Raw genomic sequence first — 22,036 nt, forward strand, 5'->3', positions numbered from 1 at the left:
AAAGTCTTTTCTTTCATTTCTGTAAATATGTCAGATTATTGGTATATATGGTGGGGGGGCACTGAAACTCCATGCTTTGGCCACCTGATGCAAAGAACTGACTCATTTGAAAAGACCCTGATGCTGGGAAAGATTGACGGTGGGAGGAGAAGGAGAAAACAGAAGATGAGGTGGTTGGATGGCATCACCGACTCAATGGACGTGAGTTTGGGTAAACTCTGAGAGTTGGTGATGGACAGGGAGGCCTGGCGTGCTGCAGTCCATGAGGTCACAAACAGTCGGACACGACTGAGCAACTGAACTGATCTGAACTGATGGGTTTTAAATCTACCATTTTATTTTATGTTTTCTATTTGTTCTACCTATTAGTTTATTTTTATTTCTTTATTTTATTTTTAAAACCCACAATGTGTCGTGGTTGTTGTTGTTCTCTGCAGTTATTTTTCACTAGATTTGCTCACATATTTGTCATTTTCTCTGCCCTTCATTCCTTCTCATATCTTCACCTTGCATATGAGATTATTTTCCTATAGTTTGAAGACCATCTTTTAGAATCTTATTTAGTGAAGATCTGCTGTTAGCAAACATTCTCAGTTTTTGTGATACATTTACTTGTCTCTCATTTTTTAAGATATTTTTGATAGGTTTAGAAATTCAAGTTGTCAGTTATTTTTTTTTTAAGCCCAGTAAAGGAATCTAATATCTTCTGACCTGTTTTGTTGCTGTTGAAAAACCAGCTGTCAGTCATTCACTCCTTTGTAAAATCTTTCTCTTTCTTTGGTGTTTTGAATTTTTCCTAGTTATTAAATGATAAGTTTGCTGGATCAAAGGTCTATGCTGACATATTTTCTTTTGGCACTATTGCTGACACTCATTTTTAGTGATAAGTCTTCTGAATTCTAAATTATTTTAGGTAGTCCATTTTTTTCTCCCTCACTGACTTCAAGCTTCTCTTTCTTTTGCTGGCATTCTGAATTTTCCTGCATTGTGTTTAAATATTTTGTTTACCCTTCTTAAGATTCATCAGACTTCCTGGATTTTTCTGCTATCTGGGAAATTCTTGGCTACTATGTCTGTAGACACTGTCTTCCCGCCTCATTCTCCTCCTTTACTATTTCTGAACCCGAGCATTAGATCTTCTTATGCTTTTGTTTGTCCCTGAAATTCTCATTCATATTTTCCATCTCTGATAAATTACTCAAGGTCTGTTTTTACCATTCAATTATTATCTTTTTAGCTAGATCTAAGCTGAGGTTTAACTGAGTTCCTGTTTCCAATAATTTATTTTGCATTTGGGAAATAAATGCATCATTTGTTTTTTCACATTTGCTTATTTATCTCCATAGTGTATTGTTCCTGTATTAACTTGTTCTTTTTTCATATTTAACATATTAAATGTACTTATTATATATTCTATATTGTATACTTCCAGTATCATTATCTTTTCAAGTCTAATTCTGCTATTGTCATTTCTGCTGATTCTCACTCTTGGTGACTTGTTTCTCACTCTTGGTGACTTGTTTCTCATTGTTTCATTATGTTTACATTGTGATCTTTTGATTAATCTTAATCTGTGGGAATCAGAAACCAGGTTCTGTCTGACAGAAGCCAAAGTCTGAAAACAAGCTAGGCATTATCTCTCAAAAGAAAAATGGCTAATGCCCAGCAGTTGAGGATATATATATATATTTTTATTACAGAAAGCCAGTGGTCACTTCTTCTTTTTCCTGTTGGGATTTACAAGGTGCTAAACTGGCACTGGTCCCATCACTTCATGGGAAATAGATGGGGAAACAGTGGAAACAGTGGCAGACTTTATTTTTGGGGCCTCCAAAATCACTGCAGATGGTGATTGCAGCCATGAAATTAAAAGATGCTTACTCCTTGGAAGGAAAGCTATGACCAACCTAGATAGCATGTTAAAAAGCAGAGACATTACATTGCCAACAAAGGTCCTTCTAGTCAAGGCTATGGTTTTTCCAGTTTCATGTATGGATGTGAGTTGGACTGTGAAGAAATATGAGTGCTGAAAAATTGATGCTTTTGATCTGTGGTATTGGAGAAGACTCTTGCGAGTCCCTTGGACTGCAATGAGATCCAACCAGTCCATCCTAAAGGAGATCAGTCCCGGGTGTTCATTGGAAGGACTGATGCTGAAGCTGAAACTCCAATACTTTGGCCACCTCATGCAAAGAGTTGACTCACTGGAAAAGACCCTGATGCTGGGAGGGATTGGGGGTGGGAGGAGAAGGGGACGACAGAGGATGAGATGGTTGGATGGCATCACTGACTCGATGGACATGAGTTTGAGTAAACTCCGGGAGTTGGTGATGGACAGGGATGCCTGGTGTGCTGCAATTCATGGTGTTGCAAAGAGTCAGACACAACTGTGTGACTGAACTGAACTGAAACTGGCTAATGGTAAAGAACCTACCTGTCAATGCAAGAGAAGCAAGAGACATGGGTTTAATCCCTGGGTTGGGAAGATCCCCTGGAGGAGGGCATGACAACCCACTCCAGTATTCTTGCCTGGAGAATCCCATGTACAGAGGAGCCTGGCGGGCTACAGTCCATGGTGTCACAAAGAGTCGGAATGACTGAAGCAACTTAGCATGCATAATTAGCATGCAACGTCTACTTACAGTAATTAGTAAGCCCACCACATTATATTGTTATTAAGGACATGGAAACCAAGGGACAGACTGTTCTTTTTAGAGCAGGTGCAGATTTTTCCAAGGCAGGCCCCATTCAAAGACAACCATGTTTATTACTTAGTCTAAATATGAACTTCAGCCAGATTCCCAGTAAAGAGATGTACTAGCATCAGAGCCTAGTTAGGCTAATCAGTTGTTGATGAGAGGAAATCTGGAAGTTTTCTCTGTGATTTGGTGCTGTTCAGTCACTCAGTCATGTCTGACTCTTTGTGACCCCATGGACTATAGCATGCCAGGCTTCCCTGTCCTTCACCATCTCCTGGAGCTTGCTGATTTTATAAGACTACTTCAAAAACACCAGCCCTGAGGAACTTTCACTGACTGTAAGGCTCTAGATCCTGGGTGACTCCCAGTAAAACCATTTTCACTGATGTTGCATGGTCATCATAACATTTTTTAGTGGACTAATTGCATTTCTACTCCTAGAAGATCCAATTACCTGTGAATAGGGTTATGGCAAACTATGGAGGACTATACATATCTCCTAGTCAACCTGATCCTTCCAGGTGACAACAAACTGCTTTAATTGGTGTGGACATGCAGGTACCAAGGGAAATACACGATCCGGGTCTATGTTATATGCTGTTTCCCTGATAAAATGCTTTAGAAAAAATGGAAACTCTGGAGGTGGCTGACCATTCATACAACTTTCATTCTTACAGTTTAAGAACCGGTGTGGGGGATCCTTTTCATTTTGCCATGGGACTCAGCATAGTCCACACACCCAAAGCATGAATTGCTGATTTGTACTATTGTTTTTTGCTTAATTACAATATTGTATTTTCTCAATCCCTGGTTATTCTGTGTAATGTAGGAAAATCTGCTATTATTAGGGGTGATAAACATTAATATCTATCTTGCCTATTTTTATATACACGTTTATACACATATGCTTAATACACAGTAAGCAGCTAAAGAGCCACTGCAGAAACTGGAATGATCCAAAGAGACCCCATTTGGACATGGCATGAATATTAAAAACATTAATTCTTTTATATTGACAAACTGAGAAATGCAGCAATATCTATTCACCTTGTCTTTGTTCATCACCTCTTAGGTTTTTATGTAAACATACATTGAATGAAAGTCATTTCTCTTTATTGTTATCATATGTCCTTTTCTTTTTTTTTTTTTTTTCTTATCCACAGCAGCCAAATTGTACTGGTATTAATTTTTCTTTTCTCCAAGCATTATTATTGTTCACTTCTTCCTCCTTTAAATGAGCAAATCATGGGAAAGGAATAAAATAATAGAGTATACTCTAGTTGCTAATTTTACAGACACTCAACTAGCCTAGATCAAGCCAGTAACAAAAGAAAAAGTAATTTTAGGCACTGTATATGGTTTTTCAAGGATTATTTGATATTGCCATAATTTGACACTGTCTTCAAATTCCCCAAAGAAACATTTTAAAACCAAACAAGAACATCATAAAAAGCAATCAGTTGCTATTACAGAAATCATTATAGATAGTCAATATAAATGTGTACATATGTACACCAGTAGACGTGAACAGAAATGTTCTTATCAGCATTATTCATACGGGTACAAAACTAGAAATAACCCAGACATCCATCAATAGGAAATAGGTGGTAAAATGTGATATATATCTCCATAGTGGTGTGACAGTCAACCTTGAAGATGATCCCAACAACCCCCACCTCCTGGTATTCATACCTTTATGTAGCATATTCCTAACTTGTACCAGGATTAGTCTGTGTGAGGTGGTGTGATTTACAAAGCTAGGTTATAAAATATATGCCGTCTCCACCTGGCTTTCTTGGATCAGCCACTCTGGGGGAAGCCAGTCAAACCTTCAGATGAATGCAGCCACAGTCATCATCCTGGCTGCAGCCTCATGGGGGACTCTGAGTCAGACCACCTGCTGAGCCACTCCCAAATTCCTGACCCATATCATCAAAATAAATGTTTATTGTTATCTAAGCTTTGGGGCAATTTGTTACACAGCAGTATATAACTAACACAAATGGTATATTATATAGCAGAGGTCAGCAAATTTTGGCTCCTGGGACAAATCTAACCTATGTCCTATTTTTGTATGCCCTTGAGCTTAGGAGGGTTTTAAAATATTTTTTAAAATATTGTACAAAAGAACCAAACAAAAGAATGTGCAACAGAGACCTAAAATGATTACTGTCTGGACCCTTGAAGAAAATGTTTGCCAATCCCTGATACATAGCAATGATAATGAACTGTTGCTACAAAAGAGCACAGATAGACATCACAGACATAATGTTAAGTGAAAAGAACTGGTACAGCAGAATATATACTATAAGATTTCATTTAAATAAAATTCAAGAACAGGCAAACTAATTAATGATGTACAAAGTGAAGACAGTAGTTTAATGTGAGGAGGGAAGAAAAGAGATAGGGATAGGGACAGGGCAAAAGGGGGCTTCTGAGGTACTGGTGGGCGCTTTTCTTAATCTCGGCAGTAGCTACATGAGTGTATTCACTTTGTGACAATTCGTTAAGCTCTATACTTACAGTTATTGTGTTTTTGTATTTCCATTTAAAAAAGAATTTATTTGAAATGTCATTAGAGAGTTAAAATTGGGCAATTTCTAGAACCCAAACATTTCTAGTAAAGTCATAGAATCATTTAAATTATAATCAGGGGCTCCATTCTTTCCACAAGAAGAGAATTCACTGGTAGTCTCACAACAGCACTGCAGAAGGGAGTTAATTATAGTACTTAAGAGTGTGGCCTCTGGAATCAACCTGCCATGTTATAAGAACTAATTCTACCACTGATTAGGTTTATGACCTTCAGTAAGTTACTTTGCCTTACTAGGCCTCATTTGTGTCATCAGGAAGGTGGAGATTAAAAAAAAAAAAGGGGTACCTACTTCATAAGGTTGTCTTAAGGAAGCGATAGTGTAAACCTTGAAACTCACTGAATCAGTTATCTATTGCTATGTAATAAGCCATCTCAAAACTTATAATAGCATTTGTTTTTGTTGTCTCACAATTCTAAAGGTCAAGAATTTAGGTGAGGCTTAGCAATCTCATTAGTCTGGGTTCTCCAGAGAAAAAGAACCAATAACCAATAGGATATATATATATTTTTTTAACATGTATTTTATAGATAGATATGTAATAAGATCTGTATCTATCATAGATATAGTTATATAATATTTATATCTATATATCCATGTCTAAAGAAACCATGAGCCATCTACATATCTATTTCTAAATATATATATGTAATATATATTATAATCACATGAGCCAATTTCTTATAGACATAGATACAGATAGAAATATATAGATATATGATAAGGAATTGGCTTGTACAGATTTGAAAGCTGTGACGCCTCCAGATCTGCACTGGGCAAGCTGTGGATCCAAGAGAGCAGATGGCATAGTTCCAGTCTGGGTTTGAAGGCCTGAGAAGTAGGTATAGCCAGTGATGTAAATTCCCGTCCAAGTCTGAGTCCAAAGGCAGGAGAATATTGACATCCCAGACTGAAGACAGAGGCAGAGAGGATTCTCTCTTTCTCCACCGTTTTGTTCTATTCAGGCATTCAAGAGATTGAATGAGGCCCACCCACATTGAGGAGGGCCATCTGCCTGATTCAGTCTACCAATTCAGTGTTAATCTCATTCAGAAACCTCACAGATACACCCAGAATAATGTTGGCCCAAGTATCTGGGCATCCTGTGGCCTACTCAAGTTGACGCATACAGCAAACCGTCTCTGCAGAGCTGGCTCATCTGTGTCCACCGCGGTTCAGTTAGGACCGGAGGGTGCAAAATGGCCCCACTGACCCAACTCGTTGGAAGAGACCCTGATGCTGGGAAAGACTGAGGGCAGGAGGAGAAGGGAGTAACAGAGGATGAGAGGGTTGGAAGGCATCACTGACTCAATGGACATGAGTTTGTTTGCGCAAACTCCAGGAGACAGTGGAGGACAGGGAGGCCTGGCATGCTGTCGTCCATGGGGTTTCAGAGAGTCGGACACGGCTGAGCGACTGAGTGACAACAGGCTGTCGGAGGACTTGCTGCTGGCTCTTCTCCTCCAAGTGGCATCTCTCCAGCAGGATGACTTGACCTTCTTTACTTGGAGGTTGAATTCCTAGAGAAAAAGAAGTTAAAAGATCTCTTAAGCCAGAGCTCAGAATCCCTAAAACCTCATGCCACTACATTCTGTTGATGCGAACAAGTCACAGGCCAGCCCAGGTTCAAGGGAGGAGGAAATAAGAGACCCCGCCTCTGGGAGTGAGAGGAGCAGCAGGCCTGGGTCGGGATGCGGAGAGTTGAGGGGGGCCGTGTTCACAAGCGGTCAGCCCTTTGGCCACCACAGTACATTAGTAATAATAAATAATATTCCCCTTTACATACCAGACCCCAAGGTTTAGTCCGTCCAAATCACTACCATCTCATCTTGAACTGCTGCAACAGCCCCCTCTTTCTCACCCTGACCTAGAATGTTCACACAGTTGCCAGGATGCTCTTGTTAAAATGTAAGTCAGATCATATCACTTCGGGAGGGGTCCCATCATGCTTGTAATAAAGTCCAAAATCTATGCCATGATCTGGCTCTGAGCAACCTCTCTACCCGTATCACCTCTGTTCTTTCCCTGTTCGTTCTGTTCCAGCAACCCTGGCTCTCCTGCTGTTCCTCAAACACCCCAGGCTCATCCTCTGGGCTTTTCCACTAGATGTCCCTTCCCTCAGAACACTCTTCCCCATATCTCACATGGCTGGTCTTTTCACTCAGACCACTGCTCAGATATCACCTCCTCAGGGAGATCTCGGAGAAGGAAATGGCACCCCACTCCAGTACTCTTGCCTAGAAAATCCCATGGACGGAGGAGCCTGGTAGGCTACAGTCCATGGGGTCGCTAAGATTCGGACACAGCTGAGCGACTTCACTTTCACTTTTCACTTTCATATTGGAGAAGGAAATGGCAACCCACTGCAATATTCTTGCCTGGAGAATCCCAGGGACAGAGGAGCCTGGTGGGCTGCCGTCTATGTGGTCGCACAGAATCGGACACGACTGAAGCGATTTAGCAGCAGCAGCAGCAGCAGGAAGATCTTCCCTGACCACCCTACTCATAAACAGTTCCCTCATCCCACCTCTGAGCATCCTTTTCCTGATGCAGCTTTATTTTCCTTCATAGCAACCCCTAGCATTTTCTTATTCATGGTCTCTCTTCCCCCACAGGGCTTCCCTGGTAGCTCAGACAGTAAAGAATTTGCCTGCAATGCAAATTCCTGCAATAACCTGGGATTAGACCCAGGTTTAATCCCTAGATCGGGAAGATCCCCTGGAAAACAGAATGGCTACCCACTCCAGTATTTCTGCCTGGAGAATTCCATGGACAGAGGAACCTGGCAGGCTGCAGTCTGTGGGGTCACAAAGAGTCAGACACGACTTGAGAAACTAACACTTTCTTTCACTTCCCCACTAGATATCAGCTCCATGAGTGCTTGGACTTTGTTCTCGCAGACACATAAAGCAGCACCTCACAAATAACGGGCACACAATACATATGTGTTGAGTAAATGAAAGAGCCTGGGCTCAACCCATGGAAGAACAACAGGAAGGCAAACCCAGCAACACAGACAGCATTGTCCTGCCCTGGCCCGTCCACCTAAACTCTCCACTCAAACCCCATAACTAGTTTCCAGTTATAGTTTGGTTTCTCAGCAAAGAGAACTCGCAACTAAAGAGGACAAGTTGGAGACAAGTGTTGTGGGCAGTTGTAAGATGCAGCTGGAAAGGACTGTAACAGGCCCTTATTCTGGATCCTCTGGCCAATCCCAGGATGAGAGAGATTACCCATTTGCTTTTTTTTTTAATTAATTTTTTATTGGAGTGTAGTTGGTTTACAATGCTGTGTTACTTTAAGTGTACAGCAAAGTGAATCAGCCATGTACATACACACGGATCCATTCTCTTCTTGACTCCATATCCATATAGGTCATCACAGAGCACCAAATAGAGTTCCCTGTGCTATGCAGTAGGCTCTTATTTGCTCTCTGTTTTATATATAGTAATGTGTATATGTCACTACCAATCTCCCAATTTATGCCCTCCCCCAACCTCCCCCTTGTTGTTATCTGCATCTGTGATGAAATTTCTCTTCTGTAAATAGGTTCATTGGTATCATTTTTTAGATTCCACATAAAAGCAGTATGATATGCAATTTGTCTTTCTCGGTCTGACTATGTATACTACATGTCCCACCTTTCTACCAGAGATATCTTAGTATGCACAAGAGCAAGAAAGAGAAGAAATGGGTATTATTGCATCCCTACCATGTGCTGAGTGGTTCGCATTATCTCATTCAACTCTTAAAACAACAGACATTGCTCCTCAGTTCACAGATATGGAAACTGGACAATGAGGTGGGAAGTCAGTGTTTGCTGATACCGTGTGGGCGAGCCAGCAGGAGGTTTGCTTCGGTAGACACCCCAGCTTCTTCCTGTCGTCTTGAAAAGCCTAGCGTGTGTCCTGTGATGATGACCCATCCTGGTGCAGCGTTGCTGAGATGTCTGCTCTTCCCCACAGTGGTGTCCTGCGGCCATCCGGGCTCCCCGCCCCATTCCCAGATGTCCGGGGACAGCTATACCGTGGGGGCAGTCGTGCGTTACAGCTGCACCGGCAAGCGGACCCTGGTGGGAAATGCCACGCGCATGTGTGGGCTGGACGGACACTGGACTGGCTCCCTCCCCCACTGCTCAGGTATGCGGCTGGTGTGGGGGAGGGGTTCCAACGGAACACTTGGCTGCCGGGAGGCGGGCAGCTCCGAGGTGGGGTGAAGCAGATGGAGGGAAGGGAAGCAGAGCTTTTGGACCTTCATCCCATCCCTCCCAGGCAGAGAGCACGGCTCTCGGAGGTGCCAATGGGACTTCAGCCCTTTGTGGTCCAAGCCCAGCTTCATGCCCTTAGACTGTGGCCAAGCCAAGACAGCCAAGAGATTGCAGAACTAATGAAGATGTGGTTTCTGAGGTCACCTATAGTCAGAATCCTCTCCAGACACTTATTACCATGAGGTCCCAAGAGCAGTCCAAGCTTTCCTGTTGTTGGCTCAGGTCCAAACCCACTCTGGTGTTCTCTCCTTCCGTGTGTGGGACTCTTGGACCCCAGCCTGCTTCCCCTTCTGTATCATCACTTCTTCTGTTTGTCCCGTGTCCTTCCTGGCCCGGTGAATATAGTTCTCCTCTTCAGCTTTAACACACCAGTCCCCAGACTTTTCCTATGAATGAATTTATTTTCTTGTTAATCTCGGTGGGAACATGGAGAGAGTTCATCAACACAGCAAATGTAGGGAATTGACAGAGCTCCTAAGTCCATATTTCCAGATACTCATCTGTAATGTCATAAAAGAACAAAAATATTTGAAACTGAATTGTCCTACTAATGACAGAAACCACCAAGGCAAAAAATTAGCACCCCACAGCTTTCTCTTCTTTGGGGTGAGCTTGCCTGGCCTCAAGAAGGGATCCCACATAGGATGTCACCCCCAAGAGGGCAACTGTACATGTGGCTTGATGCTTCTCAAGAAGCCCACCTTGGCATTGAAATTAACCCCTATCCCTTCCCATCCCAGATGCCCTTGAGACATAAGGATCCTGTTCAGTTGCTAAATCATGTCCGATTGTTTGTGACCCAGTGGACACTGCAGCATGCCAGGCTTCCCTGTCCTTCACTATCTCCCAGAGTTTGCTTAAACTCATGTCCACTGAGTCAGTGATGTCATCCAACCATCTCATCCTCTGTCACTCTCTTCTCCTCCTGCCTTCAATCTTTCCCAGCATCAGTCTTTTCCAATGAATCAGCTCTTTGCATTAGGTGGCTAAAGTATAGGAGCTTCAGCTTCAGCATCAGAGCTTCCAGTGAATTTCGGGGTTGATTTCTTTTGGGATTGACTGGTGACATCCTTCTAATATAGAAGGCTTCTGCTTGAAGTGGGACCTCACCCATAAGGCATGCATCTGCTCCTGCAGTTTGAGATTCCCAGATGAGCCTGTCTGCCAAAATTTAGGGCACTGCCAGCATCTTGTTTTTGTTCAGCCATTCAGTCATGTCCAACTCTTTGCGACCCCATGAACTGCAGCACACTAGGCTTCCCTGTCCTTCACCATCTCTCAGAGCTTGCTCAAACTCATGTCCACCGAGCTGATGATACCATCCAACCATCTCGTCCTCTGTCATCCCCTTTTCCTCCTGCCTTCGATCTTTCCCAGCATCAGGGTCTTTTCTAATGAGTCAGCTCTTCGCATCAGGTGGCCAAAGTATTGAAGCTTCAGCATCAGTCCTTCCAATGAATAATCAGGGTTGATTTCTTTTAGGGTTGACTGGTTTGATCTCCTTGCAGTCCAAGGGACTCTCAAGAGTCTCCTCCAACACCACAGTTCAAATGCATCAATTCTTCTGCTTTCAGCCTTCTTTATGGTCTGACTCTCACATCCATACATGACCACTGGAAAAACCATAGCCTTGACTAAATGGACCTTTGTTGGCAAAGTAATGTCTCTGCTTTTTAATATGCTTTTCTTCCAAGGAGCAAGCATCTTTTAGTTTCATGGCTGCAGTCACAATCTGCGGTGATTTGGGAGCCCGAGAAAGAAAGCCTGTCACTGTTTCCATTGTTTCCCCACCTATTTGCCATGAAGTGATGGGACTGGAATACCCACCAGAAAGGAGAAATTCATGAAGCACTGGGAATTTGTTTTAAAGGATTGTGGGCTGCCCAGGACAATCCCAGACACATCACTGTGTTCCCACCCAAGACTTTGGCCTCTCACCCCTATTAATCTCTTTAATTGCCCGGTTCATGAACTGGCAAGACTATGTATGAACCACTGGGACCCCCTTAGTGAGTTAACCAGGCCCCAGACTCCTGTGTGTTTGGACCTCTGTCGGAAGTGTCTTGGGAGGCTGGCATGGGGAAGTCAAGGATCATGTTTATTGAGGCCTCCTGAGTTATCCACAGAGCAAATTCCAGGAGGAAGAAATGCTGCGAAAAGGAAGGGCGTGCATTTTGCATCCAAATACCCATCCAAACATGCATTTGCCCCAGTCTCTTTGGTGTTTTGCATAAAGCTCCTCCCTCTAGACACTTTTACAAGACACAAGGCTAATGGTGTTCTTAGGGGTCTATATTATCTATTTAGGGATCTCTGTTCTCCATGGGAAAAGGAAATACAAGGTAGGGGAAGAAGAAACCAGAAAGCCTTCAGCATCTCCTACTTACTAGCATATGTAACTAACCACATAGTTAAGTCTCCTGACCCAAAGCACAGAATCCAAAGTCCTTTCTCCTAATATGTAATTATCCTTCTCTGAAGTTGTGTTTGCAAAGGCTGGGAAATGACCTTATAGAAATATAAGAAAAATAATTCTTGTCAAAGCTACATCACTGAGCTTTAAAACATCTGAAAAGCCTTGTCAACCCTGAGATTTCATAATTTTTTGATTTCCTAAGTCCTCATCCTGCATGTGGAAGAAGAGACTTTTCCTTGGCCACATCACAGGTCAAGGGGAGACTGGAAACAGGCTGACACTTGGCAACATGAAAAAGTAAGAAGCAAGAAAGGAACCTTCAGAAAACGCGAACCGCACTCATTGGGGAATGTGTTTCATGAAGCTATTTGATCTCTGATCCTGAACATTCTGAAGAAGAGTTTGCAGTCTCCATTTTCCCATGTCTTCCTCAAGGATGACAGACTCTTAGGAGACCAGAATCACAGGCAGACCTTTCCTGGAGACCTCTGAGGACAGGATTCGAAGTTATTCCATAAATACTGAGGCTGAGGAATAAATGAATCTTAAATACCTTAGATAAGAAAGTGAGAGATGACAAGAATAGGTGATGAGGAAGTAACGCTAGATGTGCCCTAGTGAGCAGACTATAGTTCTTCCATTCCTGAAACTTACAGATATCTTTTGCAGCAGCATCTCCTGCCAGTCTTAAAAAAAAAAAAAAAAACACATACATTCAGGAGTTCCAAGGTCAAATTTTCGAGCCTCATTCAGTTCAGTCAGTGCACCCGGATGATGCATAACAAGTCGTAAGTCTCTGGGCCATCAAGGACTTGCCGAGATTTCTGGCATCTGAGACACACTTCCGGAAGTTAACTGCCCATCTCTGCAGCGTCATCATCTTGCTGATGTACCTCTTTGGTAAAGAGTCAACAGCTGCCAGCTGCCTCCCTAGTGCAGTATTCTATGCCAGACTTCCTTACATTGTTGAAACAGAGGCTGGACACTTCAGTGGAGGCTGTTCTGTCGGGTAATGCCCAGGACCAGAGAATCCACCCTCAGGCCTGTTGTACAATAGTACTGGCTCCAGCTGAGGCCAGCTAGCGAATGGGGGAGTCAGAGTGATTCACCATCAGGATTGCCTTCAAGGGGACCCGGTACTGCCTGTTGTGTGAACTACATCTGGAAAATATCAAAAGATAAGAAAACCTGGCCAAATATGAGGGGCTTTCTTTTCCCATATTTTTGAAAGGCTGAGTGAATCCCCCTTCCTTGGAAGGCAGTAGAATGGGGAACATGGGGTTATACAGTATTCTTATATTCTGAAACTAGACTAGGAAAGGAAATAATCCCAAAACTGAGAGGCAGATACATCAACAGTAGATGACAAGGTACATGGCTTAAGCATTTATTTATACCAACTAACCAAATGTGGTCTTTGGAGTTGTTCTTTAGTCACCAAGGCATGTCTAACTCATTGCAGCCCTGTGGACTGTAACAAGAATACTGGAGTGGGTTGCCATTTTCTCTAGGGGATCTTCCTGACCCAGAAGCTGAACCCATGTCTCCTGCACTGACAAGCAGATTCTTTACCGCTGACCCACCAGGGAAGCCCCAAAATGTGGTCATTAAGATGCTTCTATTGCCTACATACGTGGATTCATGAGGAGATACATTCCACATCACTTGGAAACTATCTTCTCATACAGTTGCCGTTTAGCCCTCAATTTTCTTTCTCCTTCCTCAAGCTCACCATGATCAAGTCTGATCTAGTGATGTCTCCCATGAATCTCTGCATCCTGAGCTGCTCTGCCTCCCACAGATAGTAGATCTTGCAGCTTTATCTCCTGTTCTCCACCTTCCTCTACCTCTTGGGTCTTTAAAACTCTCTTGAGTGGGTTTGTACAAGATCACAAGTCAGATAAATGCAGAATTGTGGCAGGAGGCAGAGGGCAAAGAAAGAATGAAATGAGAGATCGAAAATGTTTAATCCAGAGCTCACCTGTATTGCATAATCTGTGAATAAGAAAGCCTCAGTTAAAGGCCCAGGATCAAACTTCAAGCTTAGACTATTGAGCAACAACTCTGCTAGTATGAACTTTATTCTCTTGGCAGTGGGAAGCCGGAGGAGGTGTTTCAGCAGGAAAGAACAAAAATCGAATAGCTGGAGAAGGAATTGGCAACCCACTCCAGTATCCTTGCCTGGAAAAGTCCATGGACAGAGGAGCCTGGAGGGCTGCAGTCCATGGGGTTACATGACTGAGCATGTGTGCACGAGGGAGGAGGGAGATGGGTTGGTAGCAATAAAGTGGTAGAATTGAAAATAAAAAAATCAAATAGTTGTGGTTGTTCATTGTTAAGATTTAAAGAGAAAGTGAGGCTGGATTAGAGGGCGAGTTTAAGAGAAGGGGATGTTAGTTACAAGGCTCCTGCAGTAAACTTTAGGCAAGAGAGTCAAGTTCAGCTCAGATGAGCATCTGAGCTAAGACAGTAGAACGGGGAATGGAGAGGGTACCGGATGAGCAGATGGTGGAGAAGAGGTGAAAGAGAGAAGGTCAGCTTGGACCACATTGGCACCAGCCAAGAATGAAGGCAGGACTTCTCCCACAAAGGCTGCCCTCTGCCTTCTTTCCTCCGTGTGATATGGGCCCCAGGGCCTCACGCGTGGCCTCAGATCTATGTGTCATTTGACTGCTGAGTGCTCAGACAGGAGCCTGTTCAGGTGACAGGTGCACACACAGTTTCACTGCCCTCTTTCTTAGGGCCCGCTGCTTCCCCGTAACAGAGATCCAACATCTTTCTCCCATTCTGCCACTCTCTGTCCTTCCCTGCTAAAAACAATGGGGTTTTTGGTTCTGGTCCATAGGAACCAGCATAGGAGTCTGTGGTGACCCTGGCATCCCAGCTCACGGCATCCGTCTGGGGGACAGTTTTGCCCCGGGCAGCCTAATGCGCTTCAGCTGTGAAGCTGGCCACGTGCTCCGGGGGTCATCAGAGCGAACTTGTCAAGCCAACGGCTCGTGGAGCGGCGTGCAGCCTGAGTGTGGAGGTAATGTATGTGACCATTCTGCTTCTCCCCTTTGCCTGCCCCAAGGTCTTCCCCTGTTTTCCTGCTCCCTAGTCCCTGCGCTCACCTACACAGATAAAATCCAAGGCCCCATTTAAACCCTTGACCTGGTGGAGAGTGGACATCAACAGAGAGTTCACATTCATCTCATTAGTAATCCAAAGGCAAACATATCCCCCACCCTAACCTAAGAAGGGAAGATACCAGGATAAACTAAGTTTTGCAGGTTTGTTCACTTCCGTATAGCTGCATTCAACAACTATGTGCGAGATGATATAGTATATGCTAGAGACACAATGGTGACCAAGTCAGACACACCTTCCCCTGTTGAAGCTTACAGTTTAAGATTAAACAAACATCCAAAGTGCCAAAAAAAGTACAAAATCCAATTTTACAAAACACTTTAAAAGTAATACAAGCCCTTAATGATGGTTCCTGGGATGGCCTCAGTGGGGGAAGAGGAAAGACACAATATACAGTCATCATCTAGCAAGGGAGACGTGGGAATGGAATAGAGAAACAGGGACATATGTAATTACCAGGCGGCAGCGCCAAGGGCTCATTAAGGTAAAAGCCATTAACTTAAAGTGACAGTCAGCATTAGTCTGGGCTTTTGTTCAAACACATTTTGTTACATAGTTTCAGACACAGGGTAGGTGAAGCATTACATGTAGTTAGGGTTTTACTAGGTAACTAGTAATTAAGCATAGGCAACTAAGGCATAAAGAAAGTGGCAAGGGAGATAAGGCTATATACAAAGCAGTGATTGTGACGGATCCTAGCAGCGAAGCTGGGGAAGAAGGGAATAGGTTCATCAGTGGAGTAAGAGGCTATGAAAAGGTGACAAGGTCATTAGATTATAGGTCCCAATCACCAGGAAACAAATTCCAGAGGAGTGAGCTGAAGAAATAAATAGCAGTGGTTAGCGAATGGGCTGCATGGACTTGAGGTTGCAGCATGGTCCTGCAGAGCAAGGGGAGGTGCCCTGGCCCATGTTCGGGGACACCTGCCCAGGAAATGACACAGATGCGGTCAGTGCCCTCTGCCACTTGTCTGTCCGAAGTCCTGCCTTTCTTGGGGTGCAAAGTTAGTTTTTATGGGATTTTGTAGGCATAGTAAGCTTGTGGTAATGAGTGTATTGGCAAGGAAAGAATTTACTATATTCTCACATATCCACTGTGACCAGGTTCCCTTTCTTGCCACCCAGACCCCAGGGTGGAGTCAGTCACCATGTCAGGAGGGTTCAGGGAACAGAAAGTAGGTGGCTAAGAGTTTCAACCTGGAAGCAAGTTTTTGTTGAATGAGTGTTTGTGTGTGTAACATGTACACAACTCTTTGTGACTTCCCTTGACAAGCTCCCAGTTACCTTTAAAGGTTCTACTCAAATTCTTATCTCCAGCCCCAGTAAGCCACTCCCTTCTTACTGCTTTTTTCCTTTAAGTGTAGCACTTGTCACATCATATTTTAATTCATTTGTTTATAGGTAGGTTCTTAAGATAGATTGGGCTCCTCAAAGGCAGGGGTCTTGGCTCAGTCATCACTCCTTTTCCCGTACCTACGCAGCACAAATACTTGTTGAGTGGATGGGTATTAGGGCCTATCTGATCTACAAAATGATTCTTATCATTTGGGATCATTTTGGGACTTTGGGACCATGTAAATGTCATACATACTTACAAAATAAAATTAAATGAAAAATTATAAGCAAGTAATCTCTATCAAAAATCAAAATGGAAACAAATGAACTTAACTATGTGTCAAGTTGGTGATTTAATAACCCAGAGAATTATTTCAGTTGACTTGAAAAAATGAAATTTGAATATGGTATATATATATCCTAAGGACAAAGAACTGCAATGAAATCTTAAACTGGTTCTAAAACTGTATGGTTTTAGCAATCATGTTGCTGGTAATCAAATTGGAGTGACAATTCTGAAACTATTACATATATAATACCATACTCTATATGGATAAAGCAAGTTAAAATTATTTATTGTCATTAAGAACCAAGATTTTAAAATAAAAGAGGTATCATATAAAAGATGAAAAAGTTAAGGAAAAACTCCTAATTCTAAACTTGGCTTGGAAATATCAGTATAAACTCCTAGTGTATTTTCAATTTGAAAAGTTATTTTTCCAATCTAAAAGTCTAGAATCAATGACCATCTCAGTAGCGATGAGTACCCTTAAGGCCCAGACTGTAGGTTTTAAATCCATTGTCCATTAACAGGAACCAGAGCTCTTTAGGGAAATGGCTGATTCCAGGACTGGGGCAGGAAACACACAAGATGAACATGGACACTCTTGTCACTCCAGCAAGGAATCTAGCAAACACCACTGGGTCATGTCAGAGGAACTCAGGAGCCACCTTAAAAGGGTCTCCATTAGTCAGAGATGGAATAATTTGAATGTCAATAAAAATAAATGACAACAGAAGGCAACATAACAAACTTAAATCTGTGAATTCAAATGATTGTCATTTGGAGCTTGCTAGGGAACCAACTAATTATTCTCATATCTGATTTTTTTTTTTAAATCAATCGTTAGTCCAACCTTCCTGTGTGAACTCTATTTCAGGGTAAGCAAATATTTGATGATGGGCAAGTTCTTTATTAAAGAACCCAAGCGAATGCAGAAAGAATGTGGCATTAATCAACAGGGATCCACTGTATAGCACAGGAAACTCTGCTCAATATTGTGTGACAACCTAAGTGGGAAAAAACTTGAAAAAGAATAGATACATGTGTATGGATAGCTGAATTACTGTGCTTTACACCTGAAACTATCACGACACTGATAATCAACTATACTCCAATATAAAATAAAAAGTTAAAAAAATAATTTAAAATTTTTTAATTTAAAAAGAATTGTAGAATTAAAGTGATACCATTTCTGTCCCCTAGTGAAATATGAATCTGGTCAACAATAATTACTTTCTATTGAAACCATTAAATGGCAACTAATGGGAGCTTAATAATGCCAGATAAGGCAGTCAGACCTGACCCACTGAGCAGCCTCAACATCACTGACAAGGAGGCATGCAGACATTCTGTGCCTCTGATGTGATGTGATAAGAAAAACACAAAACCACTTGCGAAGTACCTTTGTCAAAAAGTAGAACCTGATTGCAGTAATGATAGAGGAACATATTGAACAATGCCTCATTCACCAAGTTAGTAAAATCCAGAAAGTGGGAAGTTCTACCAGTTAAGTGCCCTGATTTCTGTGACAGATAAATTATAGGAGAGGGTAATCCAGTGACCGCTGGATTCAGAGAGTCTTAGAGACATGCAATCAAATGTCATGTGTGGACCTTGATGATTCAAACAAATCAACTATAAAAAAAAGAGATACAGACAGAGTCTTGAAGAAAACTAAGCACCACTTGGCTATCTGGTGATATGAAGGAATCGGTTAAAATTTTAGGTGTGATAACAAAATAGACATGGTCTTTAATTTTTAGAAATCTTAAAACATCCCCCCAGGTCTCTCCTTCCCTTCTGAGGGTGAGATGATCAGACATGGGAGCTTCTCAAGAGGGATGCTTTCAACCCGCAGGCTCCTGGTGTAACCTGTGGCCTCCACTCTGCGCAGGACTTAGCCTAACCCCAGGGGATGCCTGCCCTTGTTCTGATGAGTAATGTGTTCTTTCTGCTTCCTAGTGATCTCTTGCGGGAATCCTGGGACTCCAAGCAATGCCCGAGTCCTGTTCAGTGACGGCCTGGTTTTCTCCAGTTCCATCGTCTATGAGTGTCGGGAAGGCTACTATGCCACAGGCCTACTTAGCCGGCACTGCTCGGTCAATGGCACCTGGACAGGCAGTGATCCGGAGTGCACAGGTGAGACCCTCTGGGTTCCATGGCAGTGGGGCTCCTCCACGCCAGAGAGAAGGCTGTCTGCCAGAGATTGGGAAGACTGGCTGGCGTTGAGGAACTTGACCCTGAATGAGAATCATGCAAATCGTCTCCGTTTACTGAGCACGTACTGCGGGACTGCCACTGAGCAAAGTGCTTTGTTTTCAGATCCTCTGATGCTCACCACAATCCCCTGTGAAAGTAGGAAACTGAAAGTTGCTCAGTCATGTCCAACTCTTTGCGACCCCATGGACTACACAGTCCATGGAGTTCTCCAGGCCAGAATACTGGAGTGGGTAGCCTTTCCTTTCTCCAGGGGATCTTCCCAACCCAGGAATCGAACCCAGGTCTCCCACGTTGCAAGCGGATTCTTTACCAGCTGAGCCACTATTAGCTCTACTGTCCCATATGAGACAAATGAGGCTCAAGAGAGCTTCAAAATATGTAATTGCTATTTTTCAGGCTCTAGCCAGTTCCTGGGGCTTTCTTTTTCTCTTTTAGGGCAAACCCCCAGTGCTGAGCCTGATTCTCTTTCTACCTGAAAGCTGCTGCCATCTGTCATCTTTGTTAGCTCCATTTTGCCCTTCAATCCATCCCCGCCCCAGCCTGGCTCCTCCTTCTTGCTTCTCCTAGAAGCAACTCCAGACCTTTTTCCTTGAAAAGCAAATCGCCGTGGGGCCCAGATGGAAGGAAGTGATTATTAAAGGGAATCTTATACAACATTCTCCCTTTCAGAGTCCTAGCTGTGGTTCCAGGCTCCATCTGAAATCCCCGTCAGGTTTACTGTTGCCCCGAGGTCAGAGCTCACCAATCCCCACCCTCACTTGATACTGTAACACAGGAATGACCGCTGCATCAGTCACAAGGCCCTGCTCCTATTCCGCTGGGCCCACGGAGGCCTCCTGGGCAGAAGAGCAGTCAGTAAGATGCCCTTCCCAGCAGACAAACTGTCTTATCAACACATCTTAGGTCCATCATGTGGTCCATCAACACACCTTAGGCTCTTCAACCTGGACACCTCCCTCCCTCTGGTCCCCAGCCTCATTTATACTTCCTCTTAGAGGGGTGGGCTTTACATGAACCAGATGGGTTTCCCAGCCCAAGTTGCTGGGCTGTGTAAGGATGGTGTGGGCAAGGACGGGGGTGTAGGACAGCCTTTGCAGGGAGACTTGGCTGCGGGGAGTTAGAATGATCGGCACCCCAGCTGGAAACCTGGGAGGAGACACAACATCCCTTCTCTGACAGTTTTCCTTCCCAAATGTGTGGGGAGCAATCGGGATGGTGTTGGGATGCTAAGGAGGAAGGAGTCTGTGCTGGGAGTGAACGAGGCTCTGTCTCCACGTCCTAGTCATAAACTGTGGCGACCCTGGGGTTCCAGCCAACGGCCTCCGACTGGGCAGTGACTTCAGGTACAACAGAACTGTCACCTACCAGTGCGTCCCTGGCTACATGATGGAATCACACAGGGTGTCTGTGCTCAGCTGCACCAAGGACCGGACGTGGAACGGCACCAAGCCGGTCTGCAAAGGTGTGTCTGGGGGCTACAGATGTGTGGACGCAGGGCTGGAGCAGGTACAAAAGCCTTGACCATCTAGGAGGGAGAGGGTGGTGAAGCAGAGCCCTTGCGTCTTACCTGGGGGTGTGCAAGGGGAGGCATGGTCCCTGCACATCTATAGGGAGGGAGTGGGAAGGTCCTGGGCCTTGAACCTGGAGGACAGGGTTGTGCAGAGAAGAGTGGGTTGTTGCAAGTTGCAACGAGACCGAGCTCCCAAGGGAAGAGGGGTGGTTCCTGATTGCTCTCACTTAGCCCGGGCTCCCAGCAGGCCAGTTGCCTCAGTGCCAACGGCAGCCCTGGTTTCCCAGGGCAGCCCCAGCACTCCGCCTACCTTGGTCTCCCCCAGCTATCATGTGCAAGCCGCCCCAGCTCATCCCCAACGGGAAAGTGGTGGGATCCGACTTCATGTGGGGCTCAAGCGTGACGTACGCCTGCCTGGAGGGGTACCAGCTCTCCCTGCCCGCGGTGCTCACCTGCGAGGGAAACGGGTCCTGGACCGGAGAGCTGCCTCAGTGTTTCCGTAAGTCGCTCACAGGGGGGCTCCGGGGCATCTCTCTGCTGGCTCCTCTCCTTGCCTCCTTAGAACTCTGCTGCTGAAAGGCCTAGAATGAGGCTCTCCTCTCCAAATCAGAGAGGTTTGTCAAAGACCACTATTAAGAAAGGAAGGGATCTTAAAGGAAGAATGTGAGAGTATCTTCACTGAGCCCTGGCTCCGGTCACTGGGTGGTGTCACAGTGGAGGGAAATAAAACCAGATAGAAGATGCTTCTTAGCAGGAAAAGCTGTTAACTGGGTGGGATAGAACCCAAAGATGGAGTCGGAGGTGGGCAGGTGGGGCAGTGCTAGAAACATGCCTGACCTCAAGGATGAGACCCTGCCCTGGGACACTTGTGATTTTCCGGCAAGAGGATCATTTCTTATCTACCTGCCCTGATTATGTCTTGAAGAGCCCCAAGTCCTTTCCAGGGCTCATTTCTTACCACATCCCTCAGAGAAGCAGATTCCAAGTCACTTATTCATGTCTTACCCTATAATTGGGCTCTGGAAGTTTTTCTCATTTGCCCATGATTTGGACAAACGGTAGGACCTGTTTTTCCTTTCTACTTGGCATTTATCTAATGCTGCAGAAGACTGTCGACATGACTCATGACACTTTTTGGGGACCTCTGAAACTTTACTTCAATTTGGGAAATTTCGACAGAGCTGAAGGCCAGTAAAAGTTGACCCAGGAAAGGCAACATGTGGTTTATGGTTAAGCTCTTAGGCCTTGACATTCCTTCCAGGAAACACGAGGAGGATAGCAAGTCTCCAGGTTCAGTCTGGACACCTTGCATTTTCTTGGGAAATAGATGAATTGCTTTTAAACAATGAAACATGGTTATCATTTTTTTAAATGTCCCATATCTGAAAATACAAAGAAGAATGAAATAATCATCTGAACCCTCACTTCCCAAAGATAACCAGTTAGGCTTTTCATTACACTTCTACACAATCACTAAGCATGTTTGCATGTATAGCAGTATATATGCAATTTTCTATAAATGGTATTGAATCATGCTGTTTACAACTTATATTCATTGACAGGCCATCAGCTCCTTGCTCTGTC

The 22,036-nt window shown here is 44.0% G+C and overlaps 1 protein-coding gene and 1 long non-coding RNA gene across 6 annotated transcripts in view; one reads left to right on the forward strand and one right to left on the reverse strand.

The window, feature by feature from the left end:
* Positions 1–22,036, forward strand: part of CSMD2 (CUB and Sushi multiple domains 2) — a 697,019-nt gene that overhangs the window by 654,041 nt on the left and 20,942 nt on the right. For all 5 annotated transcript variants that reach the window (XM_070468425.1, XM_070468426.1, XM_070468423.1 and 2 more), the window contains 5 exons: positions 9,259–9,432; positions 14,822–15,004; positions 18,685–18,861; positions 20,225–20,404; positions 20,778–20,951. In XM_070468425.1, the coding sequence (XP_070324526.1) occupies positions 9,259–9,432; positions 14,822–15,004; positions 18,685–18,861; positions 20,225–20,404; positions 20,778–20,951 (888 nt within the window). The remainder of the gene's footprint in view (positions 1–9,258; positions 9,433–14,821; positions 15,005–18,684; positions 18,862–20,224; positions 20,405–20,777; positions 20,952–22,036) is intronic.
* LOC139035288 (uncharacterized) lies at positions 4,054–14,531 on the reverse strand. The gene is made up of 2 exons (XR_011487959.1): positions 13,610–14,531; positions 4,054–6,813 (listed from the first exon to the last, which is right to left on the reverse strand). It is a non-coding gene; the product is annotated as an uncharacterized lncRNA (long non-coding RNA).

The sequence above is a fragment of the Odocoileus virginianus genome, chromosome 5 (genome assembly GCF_023699985.2).
Source record: "Odocoileus virginianus isolate 20LAN1187 ecotype Illinois chromosome 5, Ovbor_1.2, whole genome shotgun sequence".
Classification (NCBI taxonomy): domain Eukaryota; kingdom Metazoa; phylum Chordata; class Mammalia; order Artiodactyla; family Cervidae; genus Odocoileus; species Odocoileus virginianus.